We start from the raw sequence: 14185 nt of genomic DNA on the forward strand, positions 1-14185 counted from the left end.
TTTGCAGCCCCATTCAAGTCTGCACTTTGGCTGAACTCAGTATAGCAAAATTATCTCTTGCACTCCCACAGATAATGCATATAAAGACAAAGCACCCAGCTGCGCTATTGCTGTGCTCCTTTTTAATGACAGTCCTGAATGCTGCTTAGATTTATCTCTTTTATAAAACAAGTTCAAAAGCAACGACAAAAAAGAAATCTATTAATGTAGCATGCCATGAAATCAATACAATTTATAGTACCTTTGATGGCAGGAGGTGTGAATCTGTCTAGTTACACTAATGCATACCTTAAGGAACATTTTGCAGATCAAAGATTTCTGCTTTAGTACCCTATGCTGTGTTTTCTTTGTAACTAATTAATTGTAGGTCTCAGTGTTGGGGAGTGAAGAGAGGATTCTAACTTACACAGGTATAATCTTAGACTTCAGAGATGCACATCAAAAATTCCTTGCAGTGATCGGATTGACAGCTAATAGCAATATTAAGATCTAGTTATTCCCTCAAGTTAACCAACCCTGAATTGTGGCACAACATAGAAGCACAGACAGAAAATGCCTTTATAAGCTAGAGTCACATGGGCAATACTGATATATGCCTGTTCTCATATTGTTCAGTATATCCATTAAGATGTGCCTCCAAATTCCTGCCCTCTGTAATTCATGTCTGCAGTGGTGTGGTGTGTGGCAAGCAAAAACAGGGCTTTTTCTGTGGTGGCACCTTGCCTTTGGAATATTCTTTCCTTTGAGGTCAAAACATTGTAGACTTTTAACTAACTAAGAGGATTTACCTCTTTGCTTTAATGGTTTGCTTCAAGCTTCAGAACTGTTTTCTAGATATTTTTTAGGCTTTTCAATGGTTGTGTCACCTCTAGTAAGTCTCTGATTTCCCAAAAATATAAACAATGGAAGGATCCAGAGGTATTTCTGATTTCACCTTGTTGTGAGGTATGAATTTAGATATTGCATAACCTGCCTCACTGCATTTCTGATTGGGGAAAAGACTTCTCTCAGTGGCTAGAGCCCATGCCTCAATGACACGCCACCACTATTTCTAGTCTGTTTCTTTATTTTTATGTTCTGAATTTCTGCCTGATCCGGACCCAAAAGGGGCTTTTTATGTTATTCCTCTCTTCCATTTACTCCTCACAAGCACCACCTTGTGAGGGTAAGCTAGGCTGAGAGACTGTGAATGACCCAAAGTCACATGGTAGGCTTCTACGGTTGAGGGAAGGGTTCAAACGAGGTTGCCCCAGGTGCCAGCCTGACACTCTAACCACTAAACCACACCAACCATTAATGTATCTCACGTAACCTGGGGCCCTGGAGAGCCATTTCCTGTTGAAACAGATAGTATTGATCAGACAGTGGGGTGTACTGGTTACAGTGTTGAACTAAGCCCAGGAAGACCCAGGGTAAAATCTTTTCTTGTTGTGATACTGACTGGGTGACCTTGAGCAGTACGCCTCTCAGCCTGAACGACCTCACAGGACTGTTATGAGGATAAAACAGGAGGAGAGAACTGTGCATGCCACCTTGAAGTCTGTAGAGAAAGGATGAAATAAAAATGAAACTGGTATTTATACCATGTTTGAAGAGCCTGCATTCTGATTTACTACAAGGTAGCTTCATATACTCACATGAACAATGACCCGGGAGTACCTTGATGGAAGGCTGAGTCAACCTTGAGCCAGCTACTTGAACCCAGCTTCCGCCGGGATTGAACTCAGGTCGTGAGCAAAGAGCTCGGACTGCAATACTGCAACTTTACCACTCTGCGCCATGGGGCTGCTGGTACAAGATTAACCCATCCTATTTAATGGCTCCCCAAAGGTAGGCGAGTTGCCAGATTCATGCTCTGCATATTTTGTATCAGGTCAGGATGATGTACAGGAAGAACTTACATATATGCGACAAATACCTTCAGAACACAGGAAGTGAATTCCATGCCATGTGGGAGTATGTATGAATGAAATAACTAGATGGGCTGTGGAGGTCTTTCTCACCTTGATCAACGCATTCCCTGTTGTCTGGCATCGGTGGTAAATGGCTGGGAAAGACCTTCAGAATTGAGACTGCCTCTGTGCTGTATATTTCACACAACTTCCCTTGAAACTGTGTGCAAGTGGAACAGAGTCCCCATTCACACATGCAGAGAAGAAGAAGATATTGGATTTATATCCCGCCCTCCACTCCGAAGAGTCTCAGAGCGGCTCACAATCTCCTTTACCTTCCTCCCCCACAACAGACACCCTGTGAGGTGGGTGGGGCTGGAGAGGGCTCTCACGGCAGCTGCCCTTTCAAGGACAACCTCTGCCAGAGCTATGGCTGACCCAAGGCCATGCTAGCAGGTGCAAGTGGAGGAGTGGGGAATCAAACCCGGTTCTCTCAGATAAGAGTCCGCACACTTAACCACTACACCAAACTGGCCGAAGTGGATGGACAGATGCATTTCAGAATGCCGCTCAATGTTAAAACTCCCTGAAAATAGAAAGCCTGAACAAAGAACAAAGAAAGAAACTTCCTTCCCTGCTATACTAAATTTCTATTTTCATGGATTTTCCAGATTCCAGTTTTGCCAGATTCCTCGATTTGAAGCAATGCCAGACTCACTTGCTCAATATTTCCAGGGCTTCTATTGTAGCAGGAACTCCTTTGCATGTTGTGCCACACACCCCTGGTGTAGCCAATCCTCCAAGAGCTTACAGGGCTTTTATTACAGGGATTACTGTAAACTCTTGGACTAGGATTGGCTATATCAGGGGTGTGTGGCTTAATATGCAGTCCCTGCTACAAAAAAAGCCCTGCATATTTCAGAGATCCATATTCCAGAATCCCTAAACCAATGCCCAGCATCCCTTTTAGTGACTGGCCTACAACATGCCCATGATTCACCCACTGTGCGCCAAAAGATATATTCCATCATGAAACTGAACCTCATGAAACTGAACCAGAATCTGTTTAGATTGCTTCATGCCACTGTTAACGGAATCTTCCCAGACAGGAACAGCTTTTAAGCAATTTATTTTGAAGAAAGTACAGCCAAACACTTAAATGTATCGGATGACAGTAGCATACCTGGCTGACTTTCTAGTATGACTCCAGGATAAATTAGTCAGTCCCTTCCTACTCAAGCTCTGAGAGAGGAAAGAAGCCCAAGAACTCCCTCATGGGATTCAAAACAAAGCATATTCTTGTTCCCACAGAGTCAACAGCAGCTCTGCTGTGGATTAAGAACAGATGCACGTTGTCTCAGCTATCAAATGTTTTCATCTGCTGCAACCCAGGAAGAACAATCAATACAAATAATGCCAATTTGGAAGGTCATTAAGAACATGACTGATCTTCTCCAGTTCTCACACCGCCACCACGACTCCATTACAACTAGCGTAGGATACCGATCAGTTTGACTGGGCGAATGTTCCTTATTGACTGTGTAATTTGATTAGGTCTCCAAGAAGTATAGTCAAATGTTACATAAAGGGTTGGAACACGTTCCCTATGAAGAAAGGTTAAATGCTTGGGGCTCTTTAGCTTGGAGAAACGTCGACTGCGGGATCACATGATACAGGTTTACAAGATTATGCATGGGATTGAGAAGGTAGAGAAAGAAGTACTTTTCTCCCTTTCTCACAATACGAGAACTTGTGGGCATTCAGTGAAATTGCTGAACTGATGGGTTAGAACTGATAGTGTATTGTGTTCAGTGTATTGGAGTATTGTGTTCAGTTTTGGGCACCACATTTTAAGAAGGATATAGACAAGCTGGAACGGGTCCAGAGGAGGGCAATGAAGATGGTGAGGGCGACGAAGATGGTGAGTGGTCTGGAGACCAAGTCCTATGAAGAAATGTTGAAGGAGCTGGGGATGTTCAGCCTAAAGAGGAGGCAGCTGAGAGGTGATATGATCACCATCGTCAAGTACTTGAAGGGCTGTCATATAGAGGATGGTGTGGAATTGTTTTCTGTGGCTCCGGAAGATAGGACCAGAACCAATGGGTTGAAATTAAATCAAAAGAGTTTCCGGCTCAACATTATGAAGAACTTTCTGACCGTTAGAGTGATTCCTCAGTGGAACAGGCTTCCTCGGGAGGTGGTGGGCTCTCCTTCCTTGGAGGTTTTTAAACAGAGGCTAGATGGCCATCTGACAGCAATGAAGATCCTGTGAATTTGGGGTAGGTATTTGTGGGTTTCCTGCATTGTGCAGGGGGTTGGACTAGATGACCCTGGAGGACGCTTCCAACTCTATGACTCTATGAAGTACTTCTTCACCCAAAGGGTGATTAACACATGGAATTCACTGCCACAGGAGATGGTGGTGGTTACAAACACAGACAGCTTCCAGAGGGAACTGAATAAGCATATGGAGCAGAGGTCCATCAGTGGCTATTAGCCACAGCCTATTGTTGGAACTCTCAGCCTGGGGCAGTGATGCTCTGCATTCTTGGTGCTTGGGCAGGCACAGTGAGAGGGCTTCTAGGCCCACGGGCGGACCTCCTGATAGCACTTGGTTTTCTTGGTCACTGTATGACACAGAGTGTTGGACTGGATGGGCCATTGGCCTGATTCAACATGGCTTCTCTTATTTTCTTATGAGCATGTGTGTGTGTATAAAGTGCCATCAAGTTGCAGCCAACCTTTGCTGACCCCAGCAAGGGGCTTTCAAGGCAAGCGAGAAGCAGTGGTGGTTGGCCCTTGCTTCCAAGTACCGACCCTACTTAGCTTTCGAGATCAAGCTGTATCTATCAAGCATCGATATTTCTCAATAATCAGTCTTTTGCTGTAAAATCAAAAGTTGCTGTATTGTAGAAACTCTGAAGTTTTACCAAGGACAGAATCCTTGGAAGTAACGACGTATACATGATTATACTGTTATTATATAGGATTAGTTCAAAGGTTAACATACAGATGCATTTTGAGTCACGGGTTCAAAGGTTAGTACATAGTATCTAGTTTACTACTAAAGAATGTAGATTATTAAAAACATCTCCGTTTCTCACACTTCTTCCAGACCTGATAAGAACTGTCTGTGTGAACGTGGGGGAGAGGCACCTCACAACCAGGCTGCAGGGCTAGATGGATTTACTATTTGCCCAACCTCTGGGAAAAAAGGAGATATAGTTGGTAGATACCAACAGTCTCCTTTCTGTCTAAGAACCCACCATTGTACTTAGAAATATGCATGCTTGACAATAGGAGGCAGCATTTCCTCCCAAGCATACAGATGCTATTGCATAAATATCAGACTACCTTTTTATTGGTTCATGGAGGTTATCTAACTGCAGAGGCCAGAAAGACAACCCTTGCTTCCAACACACTGATTCCTGAGAAGCAGAAAAGTCACACTTGCTCAGAAATATCCTCTAGAAAATTCTGCCCTCTCCATTCACACACAGTCCCGTATTCAAATTTCTATTACTCGCCCTGGGATGAGAACACAGGCTGGAAAAATGAATGATGGAAGGAAAGAAGAATTACTTCAAAAAGCTCCGGAAAGTGAAATAAATTTGCAGAGCTTCTAAATGGCACCTGCATCTACCTAGAATTTACCCAAGTATCAAAACAGTGAGCGGGAACTGGATAAGCGAATATAGCAGGATCTGAAAGAAGTAAGTTACCAGGTCATGTTTGGCAACCAGCAGGAGGGTTAAGGCAGGGACCCAGGGCAGGGTTATGTCATCGACATGATGATGTAACTTCTGGAGAAAACCTACCATAGAGTTTCCAGCCATTCCTAGAGCTACCTCCATTGCTTCCAGGTTTTCCCCAGAAGTGATGTCATCACACTTGTGATGCCCTACTATGGCTGAAACTCAGGGTGGGGAATCCCCAGCTGAGGCTGGTGGGGCTTAACAGCCCTAGAAAGAAATGAAATGTGTTTTAAGTGTCTCCTTTGTATTAGTCTTTCTAAAGAAAGCAAAATGAAACTCTACAGAGGTTGAAGAAAAGCAACGTGAGGCAGTAATTATTAATCTCCTAAAAGTAAAAATAACAGGGTTTCACATGGTGCTTATTTTTCCTTAAGATATATGATTTAAGCCAATCCCACGCTGCAGAGGTCTAGACAAAAGTTCACTGCAAACAAGTTGGTGCTTACACAATTTTTTAATTAGCTAACAAAAAGTACCAAGACCATGAGCTGTTATTTATTCCTGACATTAATGAGGTGGCCCCATCAATCTGAGTCCTCTCTTTAAAAAAATTACTCATCCAAACCTTAGCCAATCTTCTTCATTTGTAAAACATCCATTTTCCTCACGAAGAATGCATTCAAGAAGATCTTGCCACAATGTTTCATGGGGGAGACAAACTTTTAGTTATGAAGACATTTACAAGGTGGATTCTGAGCTTCTGTATGGAAAATTTAAGAAAACATTACACACAAAATATAGCCCCTACACCTGTGAGGATAGTAACTCATTTGAAGGGCTGTACAGACAGACCCGGAGTGCAGTTCAAACATGCACAAAAATTCCATGATACAATCCTCTTCAGACTGCGCCATTTCAGATGGAGGGAACTGAATGTTCGCCATTGTAGATTTCTAACGGGGAAATCCCATGTTTATTTAGGGTAAATAAATTCCCTGGTGTTAAAACAAACCTTCCTGTGCTGGTGTGATTCACCTACCAATGTTCTGAAGCAGTACAATCCTGGTAAAAGTATACATTTTCCTTTGAAAAAACACACGAACATTTCGGAAGCCCAAACCCTTCTCCCACAAGTTGCACAGGAAAGGTTAAATGGCTGTGAGGCATTTAAACCATCCACTTCACTTCTCCCCACTTCAAAGTGGGGAGGGGGTAAAACTGAGGGGTTAATGGTTGTGAGCCATCAAACCCCTCTGTTTCATTCCCCCTTGCTCGAAAGTGGCTGTGGGGAGCAAAAGGAACCACTGAAAAGGCTAACCATTTCAGCCTAACAGCAGGGTTGGTGTGCCCCAGGGGTTTTTTTTGTAGAAAAAGCCCAGCAGAAACACATTTGCATACTAAGCCACACCCCTGGCAGTATCATTGTTCCACACAGGGCTTTTTTGTAGAAAAAGCCCAGCAGGAACTCATTTGCATATTAGACACCCCCCCCGACAAGGGCCGGCCCTAGACTCTCTGGCATCCTAAGCAAGGCTAACTTCTGGCAGGCGCCTGCAATGATAACATCACCAAGTCACACAGGGGGCATCCAATTTTGCGCCCCCCAGAAAGCCGGCACCTAGGCAATTGCCTAGTTTGCCTAGTGGCAGGGCCGGCCCTGCCCCCGACACAAGCCTGCTGGAACTGTGTTCCTGTATGTTCCTGCTAAAAAAAGGAAAGGAAAAAAAGCCCTGGTATACCCTAAAAAGAGCCTGTGGCGCAGAGTGGTAAAGCTACAGTCGGAGCCCTCTGTTCACGACCTGAGTTTGATTCAAGTGGAAGCTGGTTTAGGTAGCCGGCTCCAGGTTGACTCCACCTTCCATCCTTCCGAGGTCGGTAAAATGAGTACCCAGCTTGCTGGGGGGAAAGTGTAGATGACTGGGGAAGGCAATGGCAAACCACCCCCTAAAAAGTCTGCCATGAAAATTTTGTGAAAGCAATGTCACCCCAGAGTTGGAAACGACTGGTGCTTGCACAGAAGACTACCTTTACCTTTTTTACCCTAAATAAACACCGGGCATGAAGCGCACTCAATGAACAAGCATTGGGCATAAAGCTAGCCATATGAGTTTGTTAAAAGCAAATATTGGGGGATTTTTTTCCTTCAACAAAACCTTCAAAACACTTCCCATAAATTAAAATCCCACTGACAATTTCCGTGTGCACAACAATCCATACACAAGCGGAAACACTAAACCTATTCCTCACTGTCGCCCTGCGCTAAGAAAAAGCAAAGGTATCCTCCCCACTATCTTTTCCATGTGCACAAGACAAAAGCACAAGGCTTCTCTTCTGGTCCAGTCTGAAAAGCAAATAAATGAAAACCATGTGAACCATCTGGTGCACATTTCGTTGCTCCATATGCACATAGTTATTTCATTAAAAGAGCTCTCTGTCCCTCCAGGCCTTGCGCTACCGCTTGTGTGAGCGGAACTCTGCCACATACATTTCCCCTTCTGCTCAAGCATCACTGGATCCAACCTCACACTGGCATGACTGGAGACAAATTTCTGTGAAAAGAGTTTGTGAAAGCCAGTTTTACTGCTTTCCCTTTCCACTATGCGGTCCCCTCTTCCAAAGACAATGCTGAGGACTGGAAGGCCTTAAGCAGCATACTGTGAGGCAAGGAAGACTGCTGCAGAAAGAGGAAGTGACCAACTTGTGTAAGCATAGCAAGCTCTGGGGGAAACGCGAAAGGGGAGGGATGGTGGCTCAGGGGTAGAGCATCTGCTTGGTAAGCAGAAGGTCCCAGGTTCAATCCCCGGCATCTTCAACTAAAAAGGATCCAGGCAAGTAGGCATGAAAAACCTCAGCTTGAGACCCTGGAGAGCCACTGCCAGTCTGAGTAGACAATACTGACTTTGATGGACCCATGGTCTGTTTCATTATAAGTCAGCTTCATATGTTCATGCATACAAACATGTGTAGGAAGGTGACTTCCAACAATTTCCCCTCTCTTCTCACTGCAGCTTCCCCCATTATCGGGCACATAATTTTGGAAGGACCCCCTCTTAAATATTTAAACATGGGTTTTCAGGGGGTTGTTGCAGGAAGGAATAAAACAGTAATAATCACTTCCAAAAATTTGCTTCCAGGTTTTCCCAGATGTTTTCCCACATACTCCGTAAAAGTGGGTTAAAAAAAATGTCTGATAAGAAGTTGGAAGAACTACTCTTAATTTTGTTTTGCTTCAGATTTAGAAGTCTGCAAGTTTTTAAGAAGTGTACGCATCTAAAGATTCACTGGAGAATGAAATCAGGCAGCCATCTACAGAAGTTAACCCCATAATGTGATCTGACCTATTCTGTATTTGCTGGGACCAGGCAGCCACGTGCCACCAATGCCGCCCCCCCACACACACATACACTGAGGTGGGTAAGGTGAAAGAGAAAGACCATTTTTTTCCATGCTTGTTTTCATGTTTCTCAAACTTTACACTGCAGACAAACTTCAATACATTCTGGAAGTACAATTAAGCAGGGTCCTTTAAAGGCTACCACAAAACACTTCAGTGAATAAATGGATTCCCTGTGTAAAATTAAAAGCTTTGGGGCAATTATGCTGGAAGGGAAAACCGTGAATGGCAAGAAATGAGAGTACATCTTAAAGAGGTTAATATTTTACTACAAAATATATATTTACTCACTTAAGATGTTCTTCCTGGAAATCATTATGCCTTTGTTTAAAACACACACACACACAAACCAACCACCCTACTCTTTCCTGTTAGCTTGCAATTGACTTTAGTAGAAGTAAAATTTTGATCACAAATGTTAATGAGATATTAACCAGGGAACAGAACGGACAAAAATAGTCTATAAAATATTGCATGTAAGGCATGACAGCTGCTGGCAACAGCAGGAGATGAGAAGGCAAGGACATCGGAGGTGCCATTGTCCATAAAACCACAAAATTTTCAGAGGCATAAGATCACTTTCAGGTTTTTTATAATAGTGTTGTGTGTCGGCAGGTTTTCCCCTCCCACTGGCTGTCAGAGGAATGGAAGCTGGGGGTCTTCTGCCTCACAGGGGTCAGCACTGGAGGCTCCTGGCCAAATATGGCTTACTGAAGGATACAACTTCCTGTCATGTTGATAATCCAGAAGCAAAAGTGGGATAGGAGACAGTAGCCACTGTGGCAGGAATACTAACCATCAGGAAGAAGAGTTGGGCTCTGTGCTTCAGAGGAACACATAGACACAGTCATTGATACTAAATTACATGGATCCAAAGCTGAGTAATTTTGAAGGGGAGAGGAGGTTAGGACAAAAATGAATGTTTTCCCTGGTCAGTCAGCCATCTTGGGACCTTCTGTAAACTACCAGTTAATCCTTTCAATCTTAAATTTTTAGAAGTTTTCCTAATGCCTTCACCTGCTGACAGAATATCAATAAATCATTGCATCCACTTTTAACTACTATTTCTGTTATGTACAATTTTTATTTCTTTCACCCAGATCCCATCTTTCCTCTGGGGAGCTCAAAGCAGTGTTCAGAAAGTTCCCAGGTGGCCATCTTCCATCCAAAATACTAATCAGACTCAGAGCTGTTTAACTTCAGTAAGGTTGCTGCCTCATATTTCTTTAGACTGGGACTTGGGCAATAGCAGCTTTTCTTGGTGCAGCTAGAGTCGAATGTGTGCCACTGGGAAAAATACCCCAACCAGACACAACATGGCATCTATTGACGATGACAAAATCAAAATTCACAGTGAAACTAGCTTCTTGAATCTGGAATGACCAGAATGAACTTCAACATATCCAACATAAGGAAACTTAAGTCAAGAATAGCTTTTTGTGCTCTGTGATTCCCAAAAATCAGAGTTTCCCAGGTGAAAGTAATAACTGAAACTGGAGAAGAAGAAGAAGAAGAAGAAGAAGAAGAAGAAGAAGAAGAAGAAGAAGAAGAAGAAGAAGGGGAAGAAGAAGAGGAGGAGGAAGAGGAGGTAAAGGAGCAGGAGAAGTTTCAGCAGCATATTCTAAGCCGGACTTACCAAACGCCTCCTCTCCTCTTCCACCGCAATCAATAACCGGGCAAATTCCTTCAATGACTGGGCTATGAGAAAACAGAAAACAAGAACACAGAATATTTAGGAGATTATAACGTCAAACAATGCTAGTCATCTAAGGGTTCCATTCAGGTAGAGGTAACACAACTAGTTTAGGTTTGCATTGAGCATCATCCTCTGCAAATTTACCTAGGGATGCAACCTTTCCAACAGAGGGAGAATGCACAATGGAAAAAAGCTTCAGGAATCCAGCTAAAACTTGTTGGAATAATACCTTTTTTACAACCTAATGCAATAAGGCAGGAGTGTCAAACATGCAGCCCAGGGGCCGAATCAGACTCCTGGAGGGTTCCTATCAGGCCCCTGAGCAACTGGCTGACATCTGCTTCCTTCTCCCTCTCTCTTGCTTCCTCCTGCATAACAGCTTGCTCAATTGCACAGGAACTACAGAGCAAAACCTCTGTTTTCTCCATTGGCTGAGGCTCCTCCCTGGAGGAGGAAGGGGGGGAGGAATAGCTTGCTTTGCCAGGCTCTCTAAATCGCACAGCTGAGTTACTAAGCCAAGCCTCTCTTCCTTCTCTTGGCTGAGGCTTCTCCCCCTACTGGTCCCCTGGGGAAGGAAGGAAAGAGCCAGCATTTCCTTTGCCCAGTTCCCTGGATCCCACGGGAGAGATACAAAGAAAGCACCTTTAAGACCAATGAGTGCTAATGTTTTAGGCATGTTTTATTTTAAGCTTTAAAAAAATCTTTGTGTCCTTTATATCTCTGCTATTTGGCATTACATTTTATGACACACATGGCCCGGCCCAATAAGGCCTCATTTATATCAGATCCGGCCCTCATAACAAATAAGTTTGACACCCCTCCAATAAGGAGTCCTTTAGAGCTGGACACATGTTACTCTTGTTAAGGAGATGCTACCAAGAACAGAGTATCCTTGGAGGAGGGCAGCCAGAGTATCCTTAGAGGGCAGCCATCACATAGGGAGAGCCAGTTTGGTGTAGTGGTTAAGTGTGCGGACTCTTATCTGGGAGAACCGGGTTTGATTCCCCACTCCTCCACTTGCACCTGCTGGAATGGAATGGCCTTGGGTCAGCCATAGCTCTGGCAGAGGTTGTCCTTGAAAGGGCAGCTGCTGTGAGAGCCCTCTCCAGCCCCTCCCACCTCACAGGGTGTCTATTGTGGGGGAGGAAGGTAAAGGAGATTGTGAGCCGCTCTGAGACTCTTTGGAGTGGAGGGCGGGATATAAATCCAATATCATCATCATCATCATCATCATCATCATCACTGTTTCCTGTCAGTGGTCTTCAGAGCTATAAAGAAGGAACAAGAATACTCTCTGTATTGACATCTGCCCTTCCTCCAATAAGCATTTGTAAACTTTGCAGTAATGACATGGAGCACTTGCCATGGGAATGTTAGTTTTGGTGAAACTGGTATAGAATGGAGCATGTACACCGGCAAAATGGTACCAAAAACTAGAAGAATCACTTTAACATTATTCCCTCTGATTTAATTTGTGTACTGAAGACACAATAACTAAAGCGTTGGAGGCAGACTCTTCAACAGCTCTAGACTTCCTATTCTGGCCAGAAAAGATAATTTATATCAATTTTGAAACATACGATCATCTGTTGTTCTAATCAAAAAAGGGGCCCACTTTTGTGATTGGAAAAATAAGACCATATTTCATTCGTTGATAGTCTGGCAATGGGAATGGAGCATGAATGACGAAAATGAAATCTGACGCAATGACACAGCCTAAAATGAATTATGTGCCTTGATTAAAAGAATGTTGCTTTGGTTGGGTTTTTCCAAGAGCCAGTTGCTATTATTTTGGAAATAACTAAAATCTACTAGGTGCTGCATAAAAATAGAAGACTATCCCTGCCCACAGGGACATAACTTAAATAATAAGGGTGAGTCTGGGAGGCAGGGAGAGATAAAAACAAGTTGTCAGTTACCAGGCTAAGCAAATATAAGCCCAGGCAAGCAATGGCAAAGCACCTCTGAACATTTCTCTTTTCACACAACCTGTTAGTTTGTTTAGAAGACTGGCCCATGTGCATTTGCCACATCAGAAATTACAACAATTCCATGATAGCCTTCCTGTGATTGTTTAAAGCAGGGGTTTGTTATGAGGGACGGATCTGACATAAATGAGACCTTGTTGGGTCAAGCCATGCCGGGTAGGGCCGGGCCATGTGTGTACCTATTAGGATTAGGTAGCAGAGATATAAACGTTATAAAGGACTCAGACAAACACAATTAATTTGCTTTAAAAAAAAAGAACCTTAAAACATGCTTAAAACATTAGCACTTGGTCTTAAAGGTACTTTTCTTTGTATTTCTCCCAGGGGATCCAGGGAACTGGGCAAAGGAAGCTCTGTCTCTTTCCTTCCTTCCCCAGGGGACCAGGAGGGGGAGAAGCCTCAGCCAAGAGAAGGAAGAGAGGCTTGGCTCAGTAGCTCTGCTGTGGGATTGAGTGAGTCTGGAAAAACAAGCTCTGCCTTCCCCCCCCTTTCACTCCAAGGGAGGAGCCCCAGCCAATGGAGAAAACAGAGGTTTTGCTCTGTAGCTGCTGTACAATTGAGCAAGCCTTGCAAAGCAAGCTGTTATGCAGAAGGAAGTAAGAGAGAAGGAGAAGAAAGCAGATGACAGCCAGTTGCTCGGGGGCCTGATAAGAGCCCATGAGGGCCTGATTCAGCCCCCGGGCCGGATGTTTGACACCCCTGGTTTAAAGCATGGCCGTTATTACCTCTTGAAACTGAACCATAAAGCCAGTCAAATATTGGAATCAAACAGATAACCATGACACACATTAAGTTTTCTTATACTGAGTCAGAACACTGATCCATCAAGAAAGAATTGCTTACTCTGACTGGCAGCAGCTCTCCAGGGTCTCAGTCCAGAGTTCTTTCATATCACCTTTGACCTGATCCTTTTAACTGGAGATGTTGAGGATTGAACCTGGGACCTTGTGCATGCAAAGCGGATGCTCTACCACTGTGCCATGATTCCTCCTTAACCATGCTTTGCTGCTCAGGTTTGCACATTCCAATCCCCTAGGGCGTATCAGGATTAAATCACAGTGTGGAATCCTGATTTGCAGAGAAGAGCTCCGATCAGTTTAAATCTGGATACAGTGACAAATAAGAGTTTGCTGCCAGAGTAGAAGTGCTGTCATGTTTTAAGAGAGGAGGGGAAAGGGAGAGAGCATGTGAGCTCAACAATATTTCTGACTTTGATATGAGAAAGTCCAGCTTCACGCAGTCTGCAGATGGTTGTATCCATACCACAGCCACTAAACTGAATGTTTATTCTCTCCAAACAGAGAAAATACTGGACTCCTGAGCCTCACAAACCAGCACTATTAGTCATTTATATGACAATTATCATTGTGGACGTCTGTGTCTCACTGGGACCATTCCCAGACCCCATACAAGTCTTCAAAGTAAACAACTACATTATGCCCATCAACTACCCAAATTCTGCAATGTCCTTAACTGAGTTATGTTTATGACTATCAAACAACACTTACGGAGATGCACTA

The 14185-nt window shown here is 43.7% G+C and overlaps 1 protein-coding gene across 2 annotated transcripts in view; it reads right to left on the reverse strand.

Moving 5' to 3' along the window:
* ARHGAP42 (Rho GTPase activating protein 42) overlaps positions 1-14185 on the reverse strand; it is a 248868-nt gene that overhangs the window by 126955 nt on the left and 107728 nt on the right. For both annotated transcript variants that reach the window (XM_060234906.1, XM_060234907.1), the window contains exon 3: positions 10618-10679. In XM_060234906.1, coding sequence (XP_060090889.1) covers positions 10618-10679 — 62 coding nt within the window. The remainder of the gene's footprint in view (positions 1-10617; positions 10680-14185) is intronic.

Source organism: Heteronotia binoei, chromosome 3 (assembly GCF_032191835.1).
Source record: "Heteronotia binoei isolate CCM8104 ecotype False Entrance Well chromosome 3, APGP_CSIRO_Hbin_v1, whole genome shotgun sequence".
Classification (NCBI taxonomy): domain Eukaryota; kingdom Metazoa; phylum Chordata; class Lepidosauria; order Squamata; family Gekkonidae; genus Heteronotia; species Heteronotia binoei.